General features: G+C 38.0%; 1 protein-coding gene, 1 long non-coding RNA gene and 1 pseudogene across 2 annotated transcripts; 2 read left to right on the top strand and 1 right to left on the bottom strand.

Annotated features, from left to right (window-relative positions):
• Positions 1-5,512: 5,512 nt before the first annotated feature.
• Positions 5,513-7,636, bottom strand: LOC126702959 (uncharacterized). The gene is made up of 3 exons (XR_007647889.1): positions 7,453-7,636; positions 7,178-7,201; positions 5,513-5,870 (listed from the first exon to the last, which is right to left on the bottom strand). It is a non-coding gene; the product is annotated as an uncharacterized LOC126702959 (long non-coding RNA).
• Positions 7,637-11,859: 4,223 nt separating this feature from the next.
• On the top strand, positions 11,860-12,294 carry LOC126704081 (uncharacterized). Its single transcript, XM_050403115.1, has one exon. The coding sequence runs from the start codon at positions 11,860-11,862 to the stop codon at positions 12,292-12,294; it is 435 nt and encodes a 144-aa protein (XP_050259072.1).
• Positions 12,295-14,200: 1,906 nt separating this feature from the next.
• Positions 14,201-26,759, top strand: part of LOC126704080 (cytochrome P450 CYP736A12-like) — a 34,164-nt pseudogene continuing 21,605 nt past the window's right edge.

The following is a 26,759-nucleotide window of genomic DNA, read 5'->3' as shown; positions in this document are numbered from 1 at the left end:
GGCTTTTTTGGATGACCTAGAGGTTTCCGTGCCCCCTACGATCATCCTTATGTCTCCAATGGGCGGCCTTGGGCGCTCATTCTCCCATCGTAGGGTCTGCTCTTAGGGCGGATCTGTTCTCTCCTTGCTAACTAACTTCTATAGTTTCCCCTGTCTTATAAAGGCCTCTATCTATTGTTTTAAATCGTAGCAGTTAGTTGTGTCGTGCATGTGGTCTCGATGGAAGTGGCAGTACTTATCCCTTGGTCTCTTGCTGGGATCTCCTTTCAACTTGTCGGGAACGTCAAGGTTCCTTCGTCTTTGATCTGCATCAAGACCTGATCTATTGGGACAATTAACGGGGTAAAGCTTGTGAATCTCCCAGTGGGGGGTTTGGAGCATCTATCATCCCGTCGTTCTCTGGTCCTAACCACCTTGCGCCCCTTATCCTGTCATGTGTCGCCCTGTCTTTCTCTTTTTCTGGGCTTATCCTCACGAGCCAGCAATGTGTCTTCCACGTTCATATACTTAGTAGTCCTGTAAAGCACTTCCGTCATGGTCTTTGGATCGTTCTTGTACAGAGAAAACAGGAACTTACCCTTTCGTAGCCCATTAGTGAATGTTACCATGAGTATCTTGTCATCCGCCTCGTCAATTGAGAGGGCCTCTTTGTTGAAATGGGTTATGTAGGACCTCAACGTCTCATCCTTCCGCTACTTATTGTTCATCAGACATGCAGTTGACTTCTTGTATCTATGCCCTCCAATGAAGTGCGAAGTGAACTGAGCGTTCAGCTCCTTGAAAGTACTGATAGAGCCAAGCGTTAACCAACTGAACCAAATTCTCGCAGCACCCTTTAGCGTTATAGGAAAGGCCCTACACATGATTTCGTTTGCAACTCCTTGAAGGTGCATCAAGTCTTAAAAGTCTCCAGGTGATCTAGAGGATCCTTGACTCCGTCATAACTGTCTATATGTGGCATGTGAAATTTATGAGGCAGAGGGAAGCAATTGATGGAGGTAGTGAACGGTAAGTCGGTTCGGTTAACTAGGTCGTCAAGATCACTGGATACTCGTCCCTTGAGGGTGTTCATCATAACTTCCATCTTCTCTTTCATTAACTACATCTCCGCGACAATAGGTGGAGTCGTATCCATGAGGGTTGGGAGGTTTATGTTTTGTCACTCTGGTCTTCTTGGGGCGTTACTACCCTCCAATCTCTCCTGGTTCCTGTGATCAATAATGGCACCTTCTTGATCTCCTTCTTGGTTTCTCATCGCTGCGTTCTTCTGTCGTAGCTGTTCCTCTAGAGTCTGGTTTTGTTTGGTGAGGCGCTCCACTGCCGCTGTAAGGGTTAGGACCTGTCTCTCCAAGGCAGTAGGTTGTGGCTCATCTTCCTGAACGTTGTTGGTGATCGCCATCGTGCGTGTAAGTACCATGCAGCCCTTTGTCCGGGTAGCGTTTGTATGGCCTACAAGCTGCAGTTACGATACTACTTTCCCCACAGACGGTGCCAACTGATGATGCCGTAAATATCACCAATGAGCTACATGATCCTTGCACACTCGTAACGATATTTGCAAAGAAAATAGAGAAGACCTGAAAGAGAGCACCGGTGTGGTGTCAACCAAATACCCTCCGAAGGTCAAATTAGAACTATTCTCACAACTCTAGAATGCTAGAGAGGGGTAAATTATGCGTACCTTAATTTGTGAGGGTATAGGGGCTTTTATAGTAGTAGAAGGTTGGCCTCTCTTCCTTGGCATAGAAGTCTTTTCCTTATAGGGATCCTCTTGAATAGTCCCAAACTTGATGGACAAGACATTTCCTTGTAGAGAAGATCTTTGTTTACGCGCGTATCTTCTGGAATCCTTTTCATGCTAGGATTCCATCTACCTAGGGATTCTATAGTGATTAAGTGTGTGTCGCAAGTATTTTCCATCTGGGGTTTTTGCTGTATTTATCCATAACGGGCCTTTGCACAAGTTGGGCTTGCCTTATATCGGTCTACAGACATGGATCCATCAGGCCTATTTAAAGGAGGTCCATAAGGATATATTTTTACCCTTATTAGTAGATTTCCTCCTTTTACTCGACTGATTGGACCATAAAACTAGGGTTGGTAGTAAGACAAAATCTTAAGGAAAAGACAGTAGGTAAACTATGAGGATTGAGGAGAGTTGTTCCATGGTTGGGAAAACAAAATCTTAGGAAAGAGACAGCAGGTAGATTATGATTTACGAGGAAAGTTTGCGTACAATGAAACTGAAGCCAATACGATTGGTTGTTAAATTAACACGTGTTCAGCTGTAGTACATTTAAAAAAAAAAAATTGTGAGGAGTATCCGATCCTCCCCTAGGCCCCAACATGTGAGGTCCAAATATTTTAGTGATGACGGATCCATATCCCATGCAATAGGTATTGCATGATATGGATCCATCACTTCTTATCATTAAGACAATTCCGTCACTTCTTACAGTTATGTATAAGATAATTTAATGGTAGTGAAGAAGAATTTCAAATAGGCAATGAAGTTTTGGAGTCTAATTAAGTGGAATCATTAATTTTTGAAGTGTCCCATATAATAAAAATTACTCTATTTTCATTTTCTTTGTCTTACCTAACAAAACAGAGTATCAGTAGTGGTTGGCCATTTGGGTTTTATGGTAAAAATTCAATTTTTGCTTCAAGAAAACTAAACATAGAAAAATATGAGCTTTTGTTGTAAATTTGACAACTTTTCGTAAAATGAAGTTTAATTGCTTTAAACTTGAAGGTTAGTTTCTTTAATCTTAATTGCTTAATTGCTATGAAGTAGGAATGGAGGATGTTCTGGCGAGCTATGTGTTTGGGAAGAAGAAGACAACAGAAGTTGCTCACTTGTAAGTACTTAAAGACTGGAATCCTTGAAATATTGATTTTATATAGTTATATATTTGGTTTGCTATTTTGATTCTTTACAAAGATTTTAAACCTTGCTAATTTGGATTAAGATATAGTTGATTAGAAGGAAATAGAAGCATAAGTTGGAACATTAGGCAAGTTGGATCACTCTCTACAATTTTCTTATCTTTTTTATCAATCTAACAATTAACGGAAGCCAGTTTTAAGGTAAATGGGTGGTCAAAATTAGGTAGAGTTGGTGAAACTGAGAGTGTATTGAAAGCAATGTTAGTGAATGGATTTAGTCCTGATTGTTTGACTTTCAGTTACCTTATTGAGGTTTTAGGGAGGGTTGGTTGGACTGATGATGCCATTGAGATTTTTGAGCACATGAAGGAGAAAGGTTGTGTGCCAAACACTGGAACTTACAATGCAATGATCTCAAATATATATTAATATATGAATAAAAGCCAGCATTTTTTCAGTAGAACCTTCAAAATGCTTGTTATTAATTCACATATAAAATGATACTTTAGTTCTCTCTCCCCCTTGTTTGCTTAGTTCGGAATTTGAATCCCAGCATGTGCATGTAATTACTAATAAAAGAGAATGTTTCTGCATCTTTGGGTGGTATAACATTCTTTCAGTTTATATTTCCTTTTGGTCTTTGTTCATTTTGTAGTTCAAAGGAATGTTTCTTGTTAGTTACTATCTGTTACTAGTGTATGGGACAATACAATCAGTTAGGAACCATAGCTCATAAACTCACACACTGCAAATTTTTTTTGGTAAGCACAATATTGGTACACAAATTTTCAGCTTTTATTTTTAATGAAAAACATTCATTCTTCTATAATTAAAATAGTTGATATTTTGTACATTGTTTGTTAATTGCTGGAGTATTCTTTAATTATAAGCATCTCTTTTTAATTCCAGCAACCATGTGCCATTTTTTTTTAATTGCTAATAATCATGAATTTTTACTTCTAGAGATAATTAGCATTGAAGTCCAAATTAGAATATTTGTAGCTACAGCATGAATGAAGGTTGAGGGCTCAAGGCTAAGCTGAAGCAAGTGTGATAGAAAAAGTTAAGCTGTTGGAGTTGAAGCCCAAATTAGAACACTAAGATTTAATTATATAAGAGCATCAGCACTGGGGAATGATAATGCCAAATGTAAGGGAATCTGGCATTTCAAGCCCCAAAATGCTCTGTATCAGGGAATGCTAATGCTAAGTATTGCAAATTTTTTTGCAATAGTGCTACAATGCAATTCTACCTTTAGAATTGCACTGTAGCACAATTCTAAAACAAAATAATTTTTTTTTATTCACATATCTGACTCTCTCTCACCATGGTGTCTCTTCTTTGTTTCTCATCTCCTTTCTCTCTCCACAACAGCCTCTCTCTCTCATCACATTTCTCTCTCACAGTGGGCTATTCTGGTGTGGATCGTGGGTTTGGCATGGAGGTGAGACTGGGGAAGTCAAGATCGGCGTGGTATGATCGGTGGCGTGTTTAAGCTTTTTTCGGCGTGGTTTGCGGCATGGTTTCCTCTTAAGAAGTGCAGGCAAGCCGGGTTGTACCTCCCATGGAAGTATGAGACTAAGTGCGACATCTATGAGAAGTGCAAGTACGAGCTCGTCATGGAGTGAATGAAGTTTTGGGTTTTATTGAAGCCGAGTTGTGAAATTTAGGATTTTTTGTTTGTGGGTTTGGTTGATTGATGCATTTTTGGTTGATTTATGAAGTTTTGGGTGTTTAAGTTGATTGGTTATTGTTGGATTTTGTTTGATTGATGCATTTTTTACTTGAACCTATTTAATGGTCTTAAGAAAAAATTATCTTTTGATTCTTCTCCAATTCATGGTTCAGCCGATGATCTCGTTTTGAATCAATTTTGAATAATTGGTGTGTGTGATTTTGTCTTTGTGTGTTGTTGTAGATTCAGCATTGAGAGAGAGGCTGAATAAGATTATGGCTTTAGACTATTTCACCACCTTGCCGGAAATGAAGGCTTCGGTGGAAGTTGCAGATAGAAGAGAGCTAAAAATTAGAGAGAGGAGAGAGATGGGAGAGAAAAGATATAATTTTGGGATATATTATGTTATTATGTAGATATATTATTTTAATGAGTAGAATAGGAAAATAAAAGTTTGGGATGCTGGAGGTAATGTAAAATGGTATGGTATAATGATAAAGTGGCTTTTGGGAATGGTAAAATAGAGTAGAATTGGAATTGTGAGATGTTGATGCTCTAAGACAATAATGAGGTCAATCTAAACCTTTAGGGGGGTGGGGGATGGTGGGGAGCATGGGAAAATTTTTGTTTTCTTGAAGCTGAACTCTCTTTAGTTGTACAAGTTCATTTTATAAATAACTATAATAGAAAGGATGGGCAAAAATGTTGTTGAACCTATTTTTCTCTTTACTTTCGCACATCTTTGTTTTAGAGATTGGTATTGGTTTATTCAAATCAAGTTGTTGCAAATATTGAGAAACAAATATTGAGAAACATCTAATGTATTTACACCTCACATAAATTTGTGGATTCCATTTGTGGAGTCCTTTTTATGTAAGATAACGTACTACACCAAATGCACTAAATTAGGATAAGTTGGTTGAGTTTTAGGTGATTAGCCTCTAAGAATTTGAGAAAGAGAAGAATTTTGGATTGTAGTACTCCTTGATTCTTCTATTTTTCATTGATTAAATAGTAACTAAATACAATGTCTCCAACTAAAAAAATAAATAAATAAAGAATTACATTTGAAGAATAATCTACTAACAAGCAGGTAACTCTTCCTAAATGATAGGAGCCTTAATTTGATAAGCCTATCAATAGACTAAAACTAATCTACCCAAATCTCTTTCTTCAATTTGATAACCCAGCCAGCAGATTGGACTCCTTCAACAGCATTTGTTCTACATTCCAAGACTAAATGAGTCGAACCAAGACTCCTTTGACAGCACCTCTAGGCAACACTGTCAAGTTTCTTTGCATCGTCCTGAAATGGAAGATCAAAGAATTAAATCTGTAGCCCATAGCAAATGACAAAATGAACCAAACCAATAAAGTTAAAACAAATGAGCTCATGTAAAAAAATCTACAGCTTCTAAATATAAGGCATTTCCAGTGAAAAAAAAATTTAAGTCCATAAACGCTTGTGACAACTATGTCTCAATATAACATCATATCCAAAAGAAACAAGATTTGCCAATGGCATAAAATGCACCTTTATTCCAAAGTATGGAGAGACAAGTTCCGGTGAAAAAAAGATTGGTGCACCAAAGATCTTACTACAACTTGTATCCAAATAATTTCAATTGCGTATTTTACTTCCAAAGGCAAAAATAAATTTAAGAAGTTTACTAAAGAAGATACAGAGCAATTAGACAATAAATATAAAAATTATGTAACCAAATTAAATATTCATTGCAAATATACTTGATTGTTGATATAGGTATTATCAAACTCCAATGAAATTTCTACAAGTAGCCCTTGCACCTTCTACAGAAACAACCACTGTTTTAAAAACCGGACCGGACCAGTCGGTCCAACCGGTTCAACCGGGAACCGGGAGCCAATCCGGTCCGGTTAAAAACCCCAAACCGGTCAACAACCGGTCAACAACCGGAAAACCGGCTAAAAACCGGTCAAAAACCGGGGTTGAACCGGAAATTCCAAAAAAAAAAATGGTTCTATGTCCGGTTCGGTTTTTAAAACCATGGAAACAACATAGCAATTAATCAAGTAAACATCAGAATTCATTACCACCAACTATTGAACTATGCACCATACCTTCAAACTACCTTCATCAGTAAACTCAACAAAGGAAAAACAAATTATGGAATTGGGTTCATCACATATACAACAGTCAACAACCTTCACACCAAAAATTGAACTTCTTCAAGACCAAAATTTCAATTACTGTATTAGCAAAGCATTTATTTTAAAATTGACAAACATAGCAGCAAGTTGTTTGCCAATGGACATAGGGAGCACCAATGGACAAAAACAAGAAATCAAAACATTACAGAATAATTTTTTTTTTTTTTAGCAAGGACCAAAAAAGAAAATTAAAAAAGGGCAAATCTTTGACAATGAAATCAAAATAGGAGGGAGAAAAAAACTAATAATCAAAATGTCTAGATCTAATCACGTTTGGGGTTGGCTTTAGAATAAAGGTGAAACTTACAGTATTTCATTTGTTAAATTGATCTGTGTTTCAGATGCATAATCAAAGCATATTCCAAAAATACAAAGAAAAAAAAAAAGATAATGCAGCACATAAAAACAGAGAACACGTCTTACCCAAGAGTGGGTCTCTCCTTCAAGCTACAGGAATGAAACCAAAACACTAGATCAGTAAAAATGAATGGCTATTTTTCAGCAAAATATGGATCATAACTGATAGTATCAAAGGTGGATTTTTTCAGCAAAATCAAACAAACCCAATTCAAAAAAATTAAGATAAGTTCAAAACAAATACTCTCCAGATAATAAAAATCCAAACAACAAGATCCCCCAACCATTTTTAAAAAAAAAAAATTCCCAAATTACCAATTAGAGAGACATAGGGAATGTACCGGAACCACCATCGGAATTGGTGGAGCAGAACACGGTGGCTGCTAGCTGTAGCCATGGAGATTGAGCCATGGAGTCCTAGAGAAAGATCGATGGAAGAGAGAAAGGGAGAGAGTTTTTTGAAATTTGAGGAAGCTAAAGGGTGTAGAGAATAGAGTAAAGAAATGGGTGAAAGTGGTGTTACGCGGATTGATGACGTGGCTTATGATGTGTCATATTTATATCCATTAGGTTAAAGTAAGGGTTGAGATTGAAACTATTGCACACCGGTGCAATACCCTAAGTATGAAATGGGATATGGATCCATAATCCGCGTCAGTATTTGTCAATGCAGGACAAGTGGGAACTGACAATTCCTTACACATTTATCATTAAGACAAAAATTCTAAGTACATGTAGAATGCTGCAGTTTGTGCTGCAATTGTTCTTGCAGTGGATGAATAATGGAGAAAAAGTTAAAAGTTAATATAAAAGTGGTATGAAATTCGTTACAATTTGAAATGTAAGATAATTATAATAAAAAATGTGGCATTTAACGTAATAATAAAATTACTCACTATAGGAACAAGACATCACGAAATAAATTCAAGATTTTCTCTCTAGGTTTCTTCGAAACTTTAGAGGTGAAAAAAGGGGCTTGTCAGCGGACAAGAAGTGTTTCTCCATCCGGTAGAAATCTAGCTTAACACTCTCTGTCTCCCCTGTTTATGCCCTGTTCCATCCCAATCTTGGCAAAGACCCTTTCCCCATGGAAGAACTGTCGAAGCGTTGTGAGAAGTTGCAACTAACAAAGCATGAAACTGAACAGGTAGACTTAGACGTTGTGGAGGTGACTAAGGGATGGGTCTTAGCTGGTAAGTTCCTATCCAAAAGACGTATTAATTTAGAGGCAGTAGTAAAGGCGCTGAAGCCGATATGGAAGATGACGGAGAATTTCGAGATTCAGGACGTTGGAGACAACACAACTCTCTTCCTATTCCAAAATGAAGAGGATATGAATCGAGTGTTGTGGGCAAGCCTGTGGTCTTTTGATAAATACCTTCTAGTCATCCAAAAACTGGGAAAAGGGGACTCTGTCTCCTCACTAAGTTTCAACAAAACCCCTTTCTGGATTCAGATACATGGCTTGCCTCTGCGAACGCAAACAACAGAAGTGGCCAAAAAGATTGCCAGCTCGATGGGGGTAATAGAGAAGGTAGATGTAGGGCCAAAGGGTTTTAGTGTGGGAAAGTACCTAAGGTTACGCTTAACTATCGATATTTCAAAACCACTATGTAGAGGAAAAGTGGTCCGCATGGGTGGCAATGAAAAGGGATAGGTGGATTTTTGCTACAAGCGACTCCCTATTTTTTGCTACTGGTGTGGCAAACTGGACCATGACAACAGAGATTGCCCGCTTTGGATTGATAGCAAAGAATCACTAGCGCTTGAAGAAAGGCAGTTCGGACCCTGGCTCCAAGCAGACCCGGGAAGGCTCCAAAGGCCACAGGTGGCGGAAGTTCCCAACCGGAAAAACGGAAGGGAAGGAAAAAGCAAGGAAGGGGCACATCAGTGCAACACCTGAAACGCGAACAACAATCGGTGGTCACCTAGGGTGGTGTGCGACAACAGTGAGATATCCCCTCCGCTGAAAGAAGCAACCAAAGTGTCAGACTTGGTAATGACAGATGTGACACCCCAAGAAAAGAAGCCAGTAAACTTTGAAGAGCAATTGCGGGAGATAGACAGCGCCATAAATGATGATGTTACGGTACAGGAACTAACGGGAATCAAGGAGCTAAAGAAGTGTAACAGAGGTGGCTTAGGATTTTCGAATATTGAACAACCCGAGGTGTTGGGGACTGGAGTGAAAGAAAAAGTTAACAGGACCCAAATACAAAGCCCAAATTTAACTGCTGACCCAACTAGTCCATATGGGCTTGCAAAAGAGCTAAACGAGGCCCAAAAAGGCCAAGGTCAGTTTGCTCTGAAAGTAGAAGAAGGGGACCAGGTTTTAAGAAGTAAGGGGGTGAAGTACTCCAAAAGGACCATTCTTAAGCCCCACACTTAAGAAATGTCAACACAGGGCAGAGCACGAGTACCCACCAGAAACTTCCAGAGAAAAAGAATCTCACTGAAAGCAGGGGAAAAGAAAACAAGGCACCATCAGGGGAGAATGAAATCCAGAATCACAAAGTGGAAAAGGGGGGCATTCAAGGTACGTGGAAAAGATTTAGGAGAGATGGTGAGACAGCAACAAGCTACAACAAAGCCGTGCCTGAAACCGGTTTGAAGAGGAAGGGGACGACGCCGACAAAAGAAGTCCAGAAAGAAATGGAAACCGAAAAACGGAGCAAGAAGGAGGAAGAAGTGGCTCTAATGGGTTAACTCATGGCATGACACTTGGGATCGACGTATGCTGCGGTGCAGCCCCGTCGTCATCAATGAGTACTCTGGCTTGGAACTGTAGAGGGCATGAGAACCGGCGTACAGTTCGTGCTCTCGAGAAAGTAGTGTCTTCTGAAGATCCCAATTTTATTTTTCTAATGGAAACAAAGCTTGTAGTTTCGGAAATGGTTGGTATTAAGGAAGGTTTGAATTGTACCCAAGAGATGGTAGTACCGAGCAAGGGGCGAAGTGGGGGTCTTGCACTCTTGTGGAAAAAAGAGCTAAAGGTGGATGTCCAATCCTATTCGAACAGCCACATTGATGCGATTATTGGCCAAGGGGATGATGGGATGCAATGGCATCTAACGGGCTTCTATGGAAACCCTGAAACAAGAAAATGGGAGGAGTCATGGCTATTGCTAAAAAGGCTTTCTTCTCTAAACTCTTTACTGTGGGTCTGTCTTGGAGACTTTAATGAACTGATGAATGGGGGTGAGAAGGAGGGTGGCAAAGCTCGCCCTCTAAAGCAAATGGAAATTTTTTGTGAGGTAATCAATGCTTGCAATCTTCGTGATTTGGGTTATACGGGCTAGGATTTTACTTGGTGTAGGCGGCTGGGAAACAGAGGGTGGGTCAGAGAAAGGTTAGACAGAGCGTTAGTCTCAACAAACTGGGCAACTAGATTTCCTCAAATGCAACTGCATCATATACCCAATTCCTCATCTGACCATTGTATCTTGGTCCTTAAGGATGTTCGGAAAAACAACAAGAAGCGGTGTCGGAAAAAACTCTTTTGTTTTGAAGAAATATGGCTTAAGGAAGGAACATGTACAGAGGTGGTAAAAGAGGCTTAGGGCAGGGGAGAGAGTAAGGATTCGGTTTTCCTGCTTTTCTCTTGTTTGGCTGAATGTAGAGCTTCCTTGTCCTCTTGGAATAAGATTTCCTTTGGGCATGTGGGTAAAAAACTTGCGGCTCTGCAAGCCAGACTAGAAGTTATAGAATGTAACAGGGGGTCTGCAGTCACTATGGAAGAAATCGAATACACAAGAAGGGAAATAAACAAGCTACTGGAAGCGAAAGAGGTCATGTGGCGAAAGAGGTTGCGGATCAGCTGGCTGAAGCATGGTGATAAAAACATGTCGTTTTTCCATACAAAAGCCTCAAGTAGATTCCAACGTAACACTATCCAAGGGGTGATGGATGAAGCGGGGTGTTGGTAGAGCGAGGAAGATGGGATTGGCAAAACCTTCGAGGATTACTATGTGAACCTATTCTCCACCTCCCACCCAGAGATAAGTGAAGAACTGATCCACTCTATACACAGGAAAGTGTCGAACCCGATGAACATCCTCCTTTCCCGGGAATTTCTGGCATCTAAAGTGGAAACCGCACTGAAACAGATGTACGCCGCCTTTGCCCTGAGGCCGGACGGAATGCCTCCAATTTTCTACCAAAAATCCTGGCCAACGGTAAGCCCCATTGTCACTAAATCTGTCTTAGATTTTCTTAATTTAGGCATCACTCCTCCGAATTTCAATAAGACTCACATTGTTCTAATCCCAAAAGTAAAAGAACCAAAAAGGGTGACGGATTTCCGCCCAATAAGCCTGTGCAACGTTGCTTATAAAATTGCATCCAAGACTATGGCCAACAGGCTAAAGCAGGTCCTACCTCAGCTGGTGTGTGAGAACAAGAGTGCTTTTGTGGCTGAAAGGTTCATTACAGACAACGTACTGGTAGCTTCAGAAACAATGTATCACATTAGCCAAAAAAGAAAGGGAAAGGTGGGAGAAATGGCTTTGAAATTGGATATGAGTAAGGCATATGATAGGGTGGAGTGGGGATGTTTGGAGCGGATTATGCAAAAAATGGGGTTCTTGGAGAAATGGGTAACTCTTGTTATGCAATGTCTCAGCACAGTCACTTATGCCATTTGAATTAATGGAGTCCCGAGGGGTCACATCATCCCTTCAAGAGGGTTGCCCCAAGGAGACCCTCTATCGCCCTATTTATTTCTCCTCTGTGCTGAGGGTCTTTCGGCAATGCTTCACCAAGCAGTCCATGAAAAGAGATTAAGGGGAGTGTCTATTTGTAGAAGGGGACCAAAAATCTCCCATCTCTTTTTCGCAGATGATAGCATAATCTTTGGGAGGGCTACCGAATCTGAGGGGTTGGAAATGCTGAGAATTCTTAAGGTATATGAGTACTCTTCGGGGCAGCAGCTAAACAAGCAGAAAACTTCTCTATTCTTCAGTAGAAACACAAGGGGGGAAATACAGAACAAGATCAAAATAATGCTTGGTGCCCAGGTGATCAAGCAACACGAAACTTACCTTGGTCTTCCCTCCTTTATCGGAAGATCCAAAACGAATTCTTTTGCTCAATTAAAGACCAAGGTAGCTCACAAGTTGTCAGGTTGGAAAGAAAAGCTTCTTTCGGCTGCTGGTAAAGAAGTGCTCATCAAGGTCGTGGCCTAAGCCGTTCCAACCTACACAATGAGCTATTTCAAGCTCCCAGATAACCTTTGTGATGACCTCACTAGCATGGTAAGACAATTTTGGTGGGGGCAAAGAAAAGATGAAAAGAAAATGGCTTGGGTAAGTCGGGAGAAAATGTGTCAACCAAAGGAAAGCGGAGGAATGGGCTTTAGGGACTTGAAAAGTTTTAATAAAGCACTCCTAGCAAAACAAGGGTGGAGGCTCCAGAAAAACACTCACTCTCTGTTCTCTAGGGTGTTCAAGGCAAAGTACTTCCTGGATTGTGATTTTGTTCAAGCAACCACTGGCAAGCATCCATCGTTTGCCTGGAGAAGCATTATATCTGCCCAAGCAGTAGTAGAGAAGGGCAAATGTTGGAGAGTGGGTAATGGCAAAAGCATTCAAATAGGGAAAGATAGCTGGCTCCCATCCAAGTCCTACACTCGGATTCTCTCTCCACTAACGGCCTCATGGGCAAGTGGAAAGGTCAATGACCTTATTGTTGAAGAATTGGGGGAATGGAACTCTGCTATAGTCAGACAGCTCTTTTGGCCTGAGGAAGCGGATTTAATCCTGAGCATTCCATTAAGCCTAAGGCTCCAAGTGGATAGGATTATGTGGAGGGGTACAAAAAATGGGAACTTCTCTGCCAGCAGTGCTTACCATTGTATTAGAGCAATAGGGAACAACAGTGAGGAGAATTGCTCTGAGGGAGCAGGAATGAAGCTGGTATGGAAAAGCATCTGGAACTTAAATCTCCCCAATTAGATTCGAAATTTTTCCTGGAGGGCATGCCGCGAAGCTCTAGCAACCAAATCAAACTTGAAGAAGAGGCAAATTACAAAGGAGGATATCTGCCCTCAATGTGGGAAAGGGGCAGAAACCAGCATTTATTTATTCTAGTTTTGCGACCATGCTAAAGAGGCCTGGTGTAACAGCAAGACTGTGTTTCCCTTCGCTATTGATAGTGGTTAGAGTTTTATTGATGTTGCATGGCAATTGGTGCACCACAGGTCAATTTGCTCGGGTTTAATGGAAAAATTCATCTCACTGTGTTGGGAAATCTGGAAGGACCGAAACACAGTCCGTAATGGAGGTAAACATCGCGCAGGCAAAACCTTGGTCAGAAGTTCCGCATCTTTAGTGGAAGAGTACAAAGAGGCAAATGAGAGAGTGAACTGCTTGATCCCAGCAGTGCCTATCAGGTGGCTCCCTCCAAACCCTCCTCGGTTCAAAATGAATGTGGATGGGGCGGTTTTCAAAGACCAGCGTGCTACTGGGTTTGGGATGGTATTACGGGACTCTTAAGGCTTGGTTTTGGCTGCGATGAGCAAAAGAATCCCAGCCACTCTGGCTACGTTAGAAGCTGAAGCAAAAATCCATGGAAACTGCTATCCATTTTGTGTGGGAGATGGGGTTCAAAGAAGTCTTCTTTGAGACGGATTCATGCACCCTCAAAAAATATCCTGACAGGCATTTCGATGGCCCTGGCTTCTATAGAGACTATCACGGAAAGTATATTGGCCCAGGTGGACAGGTTTCAGTTTGTATCTTTTACTCATGTCAAAAGGGATGGCAATAGGCCAGCCCACATCTTAGCCCAATTTGCAAAACAAGTGGGTGACTTTGTTGTGTGGTTGGAGGAAACTCCCAATCTGAGTGAGGACGCATGTTCTCAAGATGTATCTTGCAACTTTTTTGTTGATTTATAAAATTTCAGTATTCCAATCCAAAAAAAAAAAAAAAAAAAATTACTCACCATATGAAGGTCATTTCAAAATCATGTGTCCAAAAAAGAGGTATGATCCATAGTCTGGATTTTCCACTCTCAAATGGTTCATATATAATCCTCAACACCTTCCAACCTCTGAAATTTGAACCTTTCCTCACCAACTCAATTTCCAAAATGTCTCCATTAAAAGTAGTCATTTTCCTGCTACTAGTTAGATCTATATGGACATTCATACACATCCTATCATGCCCAAAAAATGAGCGTAAACTCTCTCCGGGTCCTCAGCCTTTACCAATTATCGGTAACCTTCACATGTTGGGTAGCTTCCCACATCGTGCCCTCCAAAGCTTAGCCCAAAAATACACACCACCCATCATGTCATTACGGCTTGGCCATGTCCCAACTATTGTGATCTCATCTTCCCAAGCTACTGAGCTATTTTTAAAGACCCATGACACCGTTTTTGCTAGCCGACCTATATTCCAAGCCTCCAAGGTCATTGGTATGTCCAAAGGTATTGCTTTCACCGAGTATGGTCCATATTGGCGCAGCCATAGGGAACTAATTACGTTGCAACTTTTGAGTGCTTCAAAAATAGAGTCATTTGCACCTATGAGGAAGTAGGTGGTAGTATCACTGGTGCAGTCACTGAAAAAAGCCGCAACTGCACATGAGGTTGAGGACCTTAGTGAGAAGGTGTGCCAACTTATTGAGGAAACAACATGTAGAATGGTATTTGGGCGAAGTAACGATAATAGATTCGACTTGAAAACGATCATGTTCCTTACCTTTGGGCACTTGATCTACAGGTATGTTTCAATGTTTTCATCTAAAATTTCAAATTGTCATTACTCATAACTTATCTTTATTATTTTGTAGTTAAAAGACTACGCAATATCAATAATATCGATCGTAATCCGTAATCTAGAACTATTTGAGTTTGAAAAATAAAGATTTAAGATTCAGCTTGTAATTGATGTTAGATTAAGAATAATTCACCTTTTTATTTATTAAAAGAACATACATTATCCAGTAACAGACGCTGTTAAATTTTTGTGCACACAATAAATTTTGGTGTGCCTTCTTTATAACATTTTGGGTCATTCTTTACTATATGTCTTTTCCTTGTTATAATGTCACTAAATATTAAAAAGCAAAGCAAAGCTTATACTTAAAGAGATCATAAATTGTTCATGTTTAGAGGTTTTTCAGCTGTAAAATAATAAACTTGAAGGCCGATTAAATTCCCACTGAAGCGAATAGACTTTCTCGTTCAACCCATGAGAAACCTCATGATGCATTCTTGTTGCCAGTACTCAATTAGAGTTTGCAGGGCAATACACAAACATTAAGGAATTGGATACTAATTCATGCATTAATCCCAAAGAGCTGTCAACTAGGCATAGTATGTACTCATTGTAAGTTGATCCTGAGTAATTGAACTCATTGCATTCTGAAGCTCATCAAGGTTGGCTCAATGTATTTGGGCCTTTGGAGTTTAAGCCGACAACTTTAATAAGGTATTTTTTATATTTAAATGTTAATTAAATTATATTATTAACTTTTGGTATCAATTTTTTCCTCACTTAAAATCTATTTTTCTTGTCCTTTTCAGATGAAAAATCATTAATTAAATTTTTGCATTCAAATTATGCTAACATTTTAATTGATAACACAACTAATCCACTCAAATAGGATTCTGCCAATATTAATTTTGAAAATTTTTTAGTTATGCTTTGTTTATTACTAGTAAAAAAAAAATTATCCAAAGATATTTTTTAAGATTAAAGTACTTTTTTTAAAAAAGTTTTTCATATCCAAATATGATTTTTTTTCCTAGTAAACATTTATATTAAAAAAATGTTTAAAAGTATTTGAAACATGATGTATGATTGAAAATTTTAATTCAACTAGAATAAGATACATTTTAAAGTATAGAACAATAGAATCTAATTTATTAAAAACACACCTGTACAATTATAAATTTATCAACTAAGGTTAAAGGACATGCTAAGAAAAATAAAAAGGGTGTGCCTTCCATTTTATTAAGACCTTAACTTCAATTTTTAATTGATTTTCTTTGATATACTATTAAGTGATCATTTGCCTACAATTTTTTCTAACTTTTAGTTTTTATGTATAACTTTTTAAGATCTCACTTTTTTTTTTTTTTTTAAATTATACTTATATCACTTTTTCAAAGTATAAATATACTTTAATAGTCTTTCAATAAAAAAAAATATATAAAAAAAAAAATAAGCTGATGTCAAATGCACAATAGTATTAAGTGTATTAATTTAAATTAAAAAAAAAAAAAAAATGTAAAAAAAAAAAAGTAAAAAAGTAAATGTTAAGCGGGGGCTATGATAATATGATATGAATAATTGATGTAATAACTCATACTAAATAGGAAAGAGGAAAACTACTCATTGAAAAAAAAAAAAAAAAAAAAAAAAGAAGAAGATAAATTATAAAATGTATATTCACTCTATTTGTTTTGGGAGACCGGGTCTTAATTTTGTCTTTTCTCCTACTGATTTTAATAGACAAAGCATTTTATTGATCAATAGACCGGGTCTTTTTTTTTTCTTTTTCTTTTTTTGTGGGAGCCTCAGGCCATTACCTTAGTTGCCGATAGTGTTAAGCCGGCACTGAAAGTGACACTTATGTTTAAGCTAGCTATCTCCTTGTCCTTTAAAAGGAGGAAGTTGGCCATGGAAAGACAGTTTTTTTGTTGGCAAAGAAACAATAGCAGTAGAAGAGAAGAAGATAGCAAAAGGTTTTTGTAAGGAAACACTTTGCCAAGCTACCCATTTTTTTCTTTGTAAAAGCTTTCTTAGGAGTAAAGGTTTCACCTAGGGGTGTCAAATGGGTGGGTTTGGGGTGGGCATAATTAGGTTGGGTACATGAAACTCATTTACCCATTTATTACTCATTTAACTAATTAATTCTAATCCAAACCCAACTCAACCCAATTATTATGGGTAAACTCCAATCCACCCAATTACCCAATAATCAAAATTACCAAAATGCCCCTAAGACTTGAAAATGAACAAAGTACACCAAAATCCTTTAAAACTACCAAAATACACCTTAAACTTAAAAAAAATACCAAATATGCTCAAAAAGCACTAAACAAAATACCCGAAACCTAAAAAAATGACCGAAAGACCCCCAAAACCTAAAAAAATGACCAAAATACCTCCAAAACCTAAAAAAAATGGCCAAAATACCCCCAAAACCTAAAAAATACCAAAAATACCCCCTAAACCTAAAAAATGACCAAAATACGCTCGAAACTTAAAAATTGACCAAAATACCCCCTAAACCTAAAAATTCACCAAAATTCCCCGAAACCTTAAAATGACCAAAATATCCCCGAAACCTAAAAATTGACCAAAATACCTCCTAAACCTTAAAATTGACCGAAACACCCCCAAAACCAAAAAAATAACCATAATACTCCCGAAACCTAGAAACTAACCAAAATACCCTTGAAACCTAAAAATTAACCAAAATACCACCTAAATATAGAAAATGACCAAAATACCCCCGAAATTTAAAAAATGATCAAAATACCCCCGAAAACTAAAAATTAAACAAAATACCACCTAAACCTAGAAAATGACCAAAATACCCCCCCCCCCCCCGAAACCTATAAAATGACCAAAACACCCCCCGAAACATAAACAATGACCAAAATACCCCCTAAAACCTATAAAATGACCAAATACACCCGAAACTTATAAAATGACAAAAATGCCCCTTAAACCTATAAGTAGATAAACTACACCCTAAACCTAAAAAATTACCGAAATACCTCCAAAATTTTAAAAATGACCAAAATACCCCAAAACCTAAAAAATTACCGAAATATCTCCAAACCTAAAAAATGACTGAAAAACCTCCAAAACCTAGAAAATTACTAAAATAGCCCCAAAATCTAAAATTAAACGAAACACCCCTAAAACCTAAAATATTACCAACATTTGCTCGGAACCTACAAAATGATCAAAACACTCTTAGAACCTTTATTAAACAAAAACACCCTCGAAACATCCAAAATACCCCAAGCCTCTATTTTGATAATTTTAGAGGCTTCGAGTGTATTTTGTTCATCTTATAGGTTTAGTGATATTTTAGTCATTTTAGATATTTTGAGGGGTATGTTGGTCATTTTAGAGGTTTAGAGCTATTTTGGTCGTTTTAGAGGTTTTAGGGTATTTTTTTGTAATTTTAGAGGTTTTAGATTATTTGTGGTCATTTTAGAGGTTCTGGGTGTATTTTGGTCATTTTAAAGGTTTAGAGGTATTTTTGTCATTTTATAGGTTTGAGGGTATTTTTTGGTCATTTTTTAGGTTTTGGGGGTATTTTGGTCATTATTTAGGTTTCGGGGGTTATTTTGGTCATTTTTAGGTTTTGGGGGTATTTTGGTCATATTTTAGGTTTTGGGGACTATTTTGGTCATTTTTAGGTTTTAGGGGTTGTAGGAGACAAAATTTTAAGCCAATTATAAAATGCCACATCAAAATTTAATGGCAAATTCTGAATTAATGTCATTAAATTAATTAAATCAAATGATGACATGTGTCATCCAAATTGATATTATATTGGCATATTGAAATTTGCCACGTGTCACTTGGCCCACAAGATAAAGATAAATCTTCTATTCAAAATTTATGGATAATTATCTTTATTAAAATAAATAAATTAAATAGAGATAATTATTTATCTTTGTTGATTATTATCTCTATCAAAATATGATCTTTATCAAAATAGATAATAGAGATAATTATCTCTAAGCAAATTTGGGTCAATCAAGAGTCTACTACATCTTTTCAAGCATATCAATTCAAAGTGGAGTTTATCCTCTGAAATCACTATAAATAGAGGCATCCCCTCTCATTTTGAACACCAAATTTTCAAGAGACCCAAGCTCTGGAGAAATTCTGTCTCAAGAATCTCTGAAGAACTTGAAAAACATTCGAAGGGCTTGAAGGACAACAAATCTCTAACAGGCTCAAAGCCAAAGATTCATTGTGAAGACCATTCGATCCATCTTCCAACCAAATTGAAGAAAATTTCGCGTTCGAGTAAAGACCACAACAAAGATAGAATCAGAGGAGCACTTCTTGTAAAAGAGTAAAAAAAAAAAAATAGAGATTGTATTCACTACTTGATTAATACAAAATTATATCTGTGGAACATATTTTTTTTAATTTGTTTGATTTTCTTCAATTGAAAATTTTTGTGTCTACAAGGGTATTTCGGTCATTTTTTAGATTTCAGGGGTATTTTAGTCATTTTCAAGTTTAGGGGTATTTTAGTCATTTTGAGGTTAGGGGGTGTTTTGGTCATTTTTTAGGTGTTGGGGGTATTTTGGTTATTTTTTATGTTTTAGTAGTATTTTGGTCATTTTAAGGTTTTAAGGGTATTTCAATCATTTGTTTAGATTTGGGGGGTATTTTGGTCATTTTAGATTTCAAGAGTATTTTGGTCATTTTTTAGGTTTCAGGAGTATTTTGGTCAATTTTTAGGTTTTGTGGGTATTTTGGTCATTTTTTAGGTTTAGGAGGTATTTTGGTCATTTTTTGTTTCTGGGATACTTCGATCATTTTTTAGGTTTGGGGTGTATTTTTTAGGTTTAGGGGGCATTTTTGTCATTTTGGAGGTTTCATGGATATTTTGGTCTTTTTAGTGGTTTTGGGTTATTTTAGAGTTAGGCAATTTGTAGAAATAATACTTGGTTCTAATTGGGTATCTAGTTAAAACCCAATTAACATTAGTGTTAGTAGGGTTTAATTGGGTTAATACCCATTTAACTCAATTAATAATTGTGTATGTTTGGATCTTAGTTAAATGGGTAGGTTTGGATGGGCAAATAGGTATAGGTTGATTTTGCCACCTCTAGGATCACCGTAGTTTTTCTAAACCTATTCTAGGGATAAATTTCCCTTTTTGAATTTATAAATTTTTTTCTATTCTCAAGTCATTTTTAATTAAAGTTAATGGCAATCCAAATGTGCTAGTAGTTTCAGTGTAGGTGTTCATTTCCTAAGACAACCCCTAGCATTATTTTCTCTAAAAGATGTGACTATCTTTTTTGTTTTTTGGTTGTTGTCGTTGTTTAAACTAACTACTCTTTGTCTCAGAGGTTAAAGCTCATATTTTTCTCGAAATATTTGAGAATAGCTACCTACCCATGGTGAGTGTAGGTGCCCTATTACCATGGGCAAAGGGCATGATTATTATAGTAAATTCTATTTAGTTGTGAACAACTATGACGACTCAATACCTCTTCCATTTACTCCAACAATTAACTTTAATGTGCATTTTCGTTATAAATCCACACTCACTCAATAGCTACTGGGCTTGATTAATGTTCAATGATAAAGTCATCAAATCAGTTATGTGACCCAATCTACAAGTAAAATCCCTCCCCCACCTATTGCACCCATTGGCCCCCCAGCACCTGCTTGACTCTTGCGAGCTTCCATCAATATTAATCTCATGCGTTTGCAGGAGGAAGAGGAAAGCCTATTTTTACTTTTTTTTAGCTAGGCCAAATTTAGTACGTTAGTAACTTAGTATGTGATATATCATATATCATATTATTTATATAGGACAAAATGTTAGCGATTTCTTTTATAAAAAAAAAAATAATAATAAATAAATAAATAAATAATAAAAAAAAATTGAAGATGATTCCTTAATATATTCTCTTAAAATTATGCTTATATAAAAGTTATGTAATTCATAATGGACTTTTTTCTTTTTTTTGTAGAAACTCATAATGGACTTGGATGGTCAGTAATTGAATATAATGCAAACTGTGACAAAAAAAAAAATACAAAAAAATAAAATATATGATGACAAATTTTACTAATGAAAGGAAGATAAATGTGATTATAAAAAAGAGAAATTGTATCGTATCTTATAAATATAAATTATAGATAATTGAGTTATATCCATTATTCAATTACTTTTTTTTATTGAATTTTTTTTTTCTTTTTAGTACCTCCTCTATCTCAAATTGTTAGTCCTATATTCCATTTTAGGAAATCTCAAGATTTAAATTCTCTTTGAAAATTCAATAAACAACTTTATTTAAAAATTTAATACCAATATTTCATTTGAGTTTAATTAATGAGGGTAGTTTTGAAAACTCATATTTTTTTAACTAAAAGACAACAAATTAAATTTTTTTTTTTTTAAAGTTAGATTTTTTTAAACAGTACTAAAAATTTGGGACGAAGGTAGTAGTATTTTTGTTAAATTTGGGACGAAGGTAGTAGTATTTTTGTTCTAGGACTACGATAATTGTGAAAAGTGTAGCGCACATGAGAATTAGTTAGGATATCCATTTGGTGAAGTAAAATAAATATTGAATTTTATATTAATTTTTTGGAAATTTTTGGTAAAAGAATTTTAGATTAATCTCATGTGATGCACTAGCACATGAACTTATTCAATTTGTCACTCAACAATATATATACCAACATCTTGTGAATATGGAAAGTTTTCATGACCCGATAGAATCATTGGTCACATCCATGCTAATACTCCAAAAGAACTAATCAAATTATAATTGGAACTCCTTGTTGATAAAATAATAAATATATAAATTGTTTATAATTCTAAGTGGAGAGGGAGAATTGATTCGAATCCAAATGTCACCATTAAAGAAATATTATAAAATGTTATTTTTCTTCCATAACAATTGTAAGAACCGGATTTGAGTCCCTAGCCCAAAAGGTGGATGGACTTAGGCTCAAAAAGCCCAAAACAATGAATTTGTAGAGAGTGGGTTGTAAAATTGGGCTTTAGTGAATCAGACAACAAGTAAAGTAGATTTTGATGACAAGAAAATGAAGATAGACAAGTTTAAAATAAAGAAAATCGTCATCAGCACAATCCGATGAGATCTGTTCTTATATATTGATGCCCAAGTTTGATTATAAGTTTAGTCCTTGATTGCTACAATGTTTCTTTCTTTAATTCTCGATCCCCTCTCCATGGAGGGTCTCTTACATTATATAGTTCTCTTTAGACAATCATGGCCCTCCACTTGTTAATCATCCAAGCCATTACTTGAGTGCTTGTCCCATCGGACACCCTCCCAAGCCCTCTGTGATTGGGGTAGCCCAGGCAGCATTGTTCAGGGGTCTTCTCCACATTTATGCAGTCAGAAAGTTAGCTGCAGTGCATTTAATGTAGTGGTAGTAGCTTTCTCTTGAGATATTTCATGCCCCCCCCCCCTATCCTGTTCCTTCTAGATACTTATCCACATCAGTGGAATCGCCCGAAACGTTGCTCCTAGTGTTAGACCACACCTTCTGACCTCGGCTTTGCTCAGCTAAAGAAGTATTCCTCCTTGAACAGCCTTCTCGGATGGTTATGATCTGACCTCACCTCTTTACTTACCAATATGGATTCTTAGGAAGATGTTTACCCATCCTCGGATTGGGCCCCTAGCCTAATATATACATAGATATGTACTATTGGGCCTATCACCCCTATAATAGTCCCTCGAGATTCTTCTTTCTAGCTCCTCAAGAAGAAAGGAGGATTTCGATGTCACTATAGTTACTCTGTGTTCATCGTATACCACCTCTAACTGTGAAGATGCCTTTTTAACTACCCAAAGACACGCTCAAGATGCTTCGACATTCGAGACATGCCTTCATTAAATTTGTACGGCTCCCGGTCTCCCACATTCTACGGCGCGATGCGGATCCAACGGCTGAGGACTTCGCTAAGTCCCGGGCGGGAATTTTCCCACTTGTAACTATCTCTTTGATATAAATACTGCCCAAATCAATCATCCTCCTCACTTTAGCGCTCATACACTGAACCTGCAAACTTACACAAACTACTTGTGCCCTTATAAATACCAAGAGCTAGTCCGAGAAGAGTTGTCTTTTTCATGTAAGTCCTCATAAACCTTTTCACTTATTTTTCCAGCTACTTTTCTTTTCTCTATCTTTTTCTCCTCGGATCTTCTTTCTTCTCCTTATCTTCTTAGCACCTCCAAATCCCTTAGGAATAGGTAGATTCGCCAGTCTGATAGATTTTGAGGAGGGTTTAGAGAGCTTTAAAGCTCAATATAGGATCCCTACAAGAGTAGCCATTAGATGCTATAAGGAGGGAGAGTGGCATGAAAAAAGGCAAGAGGGGGAAGTGGTAATCCTAATGATTGCCTTCATAGAGGGTGGGATAAGGATTCCCATGGGCACCATCACCAGGGACTACCTTAGAGCTCATAGATTAGCTCCCACCCAATGCGCCCTAAACATGTTCAGAATCTTAGGGAGTGTAAATGGCCTTAACGAGAAATGGGCTTAGGGCTAACCCACCACGATGTCAACTGGATCTATAATCTCCACCACTTAAAGAGGCAGGGGTATTACCTAAAATCTAGGTACCCTAAAGTTAGGCTTATCCATTGGCTCCCTGATTCCAACAAGGGCCTAAACAAGGATTTCCTAATCGTGTTAGGGGAGTGGCACAATGGCCTCCCCTGCCTGACGAGAGGAGGGAAACCAGGTGGGGCTCTAGGCCTAGGTTAATTATTTCAAAATCATACACTTTTCTTTTTCTTTGGTTTGTGTTTGTATATAAGTTTTCCTTTGATTCGCACTATGCCATGCTGACAATGTTTTTTTTTTTCCTTAATGATTTTGCAGATAAGAACGCCGCTATTCCCAATTTCGGTCTTGTCAACCAGCAAAGTTTAGACAAGATACTGAAGGCCGAGGTGTTTGTCCATAGTGATGGTCAGCTCAGAGTAGCACACTTGATTCTTAATTACACACCCATATCCAAGAGCTTCTAAGCGCCGAAGTGCGTCATAAAAGCCAAGGACTCATGATTACACCAAATAAGCGTTGCTATTCCAGGTTTCCTCATCACTGGTGCCATCCCAGAAGGAACTCTCGCCACTGATCTCATACCTGAAGGCATACAAAAGGTAGCCTTGCCACCACAATATACAGCCGAGGAGGAGGCAACCCCATCCCAACCCACGATAGAGGGAGAGGAAGAGGTTGTTGAATTCTCTGATTTCGAAGACTCTAAAGACAATTTTGAAGTTTTCAACCAACTTTCATCTCCTAAAATCCTATCTAGGGACCTCGACCACTTTCTTCTTGCGCAAACAAGCCTGGCCCAAGGAGACTCCTCCCTACTAGAAGATATAGGAATAAAGCGCAAACAGAGGACTGGTCTCTTAGAAGTGATGGAATCTTCAACTGGGAGCAAGGCACCTGAGAAAACCACATAAACCCAACTCCCTCCCCTTCCACCCACTCAACCCTTCTGATCTAATCCTATGGATCATAAAAGGAAAAGGGATCAGAAGGGCCAAGAAGTGGCAGAAAGGTGAAAGGGCCCCTTGCCCAAGGAGACCGAGATCTAAAGAGGAGCCCAATAGGCTAGGATGGGACCAACTCTGGCAGATAAGAGTGCTGAAGCTCAAATTGGGACAACTGCCTAGACTCCAGCAATGGTAATGGACAAAGCCCTTTTCCTTGCTTTTTTAGTCAATCAGAAACTTCCAGCAAGGGAAGGTTGGTTACATAGCTGATGCAGTGGAGCAGGCCCTATTGCTACCCAAAGACATGGCTGACTTAAGGTCATTGAGGAAGCATGAGGTCTTTCTTAATTTAAAGAGAGACCTTGCTATGGTAAGACCACTACCTACCCTCCATTTATTTTATCTTAGTAGTAATCTGCTCTTCTTTTCTTTCTCTCTTTTCCTTTTTACGTGTACTTATACTTTACGCATTTACTGATAAGTTATTCTCTCTTTTTTCTCATTTGAAATAGGCCGTCCAAGCCACCCATGTAGCTGAGGAGATAGTCATCAGCTCTCACAAGATGATGAAAGATAAGGAGGGCCGGCGCAATGCTGCCATGAAAGCCTTCTAGCTAGCAAAGAAGAAATCTTAAGAACTTAATGCCAAGCTACTCGAGGTTGACTGGGAAAAAAAGAGTGCCGAGGCTGCCCTGGACGTGGCGAAGAGGCAGGCGAGGGCTCAGAGTAAATAGCTCGGCCAAGTCGAGGACGACCTCACTGCTGCCAGAGGCCAAATCAAGGTTCTAACCAAGAAACTGGAGGAGGTCGTGAAGGCCAAGGAGCAAGCTGAGCAAAAGGGTTATGATGTGGGGGTGACCGAGATCGAGGAAGCCCATAGGGCTGAGGTCACGCAAGTGTCCAGATTCTATTGCCTCTAAGTGTGGAACGAGGCCCTCAACCAAGCTGGGGTTGATGCCTCCTTTACCCTTAGGAAAACAGAGAATGTGTACTACCCCCCAGCCATACGCACCTCAGGCTCCTCAGGCTTTAAGGCTAACCCGGTCTCCTCGGAGGCAAATGAAGGTTAGGCCAGCCCATCCAAAACTCCTCCTGCAGCCAACACCTCTCCCAAGGAAGCAGGGTAGGCCGAGGACACTGAAAAGCTAGGAGATACTAACAAGGAAATGGCCCATGATGCCGCCCTGCCTCCAGTTGCTCCCAAAAACCCTTTAAAGGAAAAAGAGGCTTTTCAAAGCATGGAGATTGTGCTAGCAACTCTCCCCATACCTTCAAAGGAAGATCCTAAAGGCAAAAGTCAAGTTTCCACCACGGTAGCTTCTACCTAGCCTCCCAAGAATCCAAAAGATAAACTCGTAATAAAGTTGAAGCCATAAGTTGTCTTTTTGTTTTTCTTCTTTTTTTTTATTTTTTATTTTTTTTATTGTTGTTTTTGTTTCTGAGCTTTGTAATCATGTCAATCTTTTGTAATCTACTTGCCTTTTTCAGAGGCTCAATATTAATGAAAATTGCAAGTCTTTCTCTTATTCTTTTGATGTTTATATTGATCCAAACATAGTCTCCATTTCATTCAACACTTGATAAAATGTGATGATGAGGCATAACTTGAATTATTGATCTACATAAGTGGCAGCATAATTGATACACATCTCGTAATTAGTAGCGAGACATGTTAAACTTACCAAGTCCACCATCTTGGCGAAGTATAACTTTAACCTTAAAAACATACACATTAGTGTAATATCCACACAGGTCCGACTCTACTTAATTCTTCACTCATCAGTAAGTTTAAGGAACTGGAGAGACAATTAATTCTTAAACAAATACAGGTATTCCAACAAATGCTTTAAGTGATGCTGATAGGCATATCTTTTTCTTTTAAACATGTTACCACAGTGAAGACCTTTGCCATGTAGAGTGGCTAACCCCATCTAACATTCAGATATTTAATAAGTAGTACTAACTTACCTCAAGCATGTGGTCTGAGGAGCCAAGTATGGCTATGGCTTTGTTTTGACACTTAGAAAAATACCATGAAGTATTAATTTTTCCAAAGTAGATGGTTCGAGGAGCCAGGCATAGCTAAGGTTCTGTTTAACACTTAGGAAAATAGTTTAAAGCATCAATTTACCCAAGGTATGTGGTTCAGGGGGCCAGGCATGACCAAGATTCTATTTGACACTTAGATAAATGTCAGGAAGTATTAATTTACCCAAAGAATGTGGTCTAAAGAGCCAGGCATAGCTAAGGTTCTATTTAATGCTTAGGAAAATAGCTTAAAGCATCAATTTACCCGAGGTATGTGGTTTGGGGAACCAGGCATGATCAAGGTTCTATTTGACACTTAGATAGATGTCAAGAAGTATTAATTTACCCAAAACATGTGGTCTGAGGAACCAGGCATAGCTAAGGTTCTGT

This window comes from Quercus robur, chromosome 10, assembly GCF_932294415.1.
Source record: "Quercus robur chromosome 10, dhQueRobu3.1, whole genome shotgun sequence".
In the NCBI taxonomy this organism is placed as follows: Eukaryota; Viridiplantae; Streptophyta; class Magnoliopsida; order Fagales; family Fagaceae; genus Quercus; species Quercus robur.
Note: the sequence above shows the minus strand (reverse complement) of the source record. Positions and strands in the feature narration are given on the sequence as shown.

Excerpts from the sequence above, each read along its gene's own strand:
- LOC126704081 (XM_050403115.1), top strand. The coding sequence starts at position 11,860 with ATGCTTCACCAAGCAGTCCATGAAAAGAGATTAAGGGGAGTGTCTATT.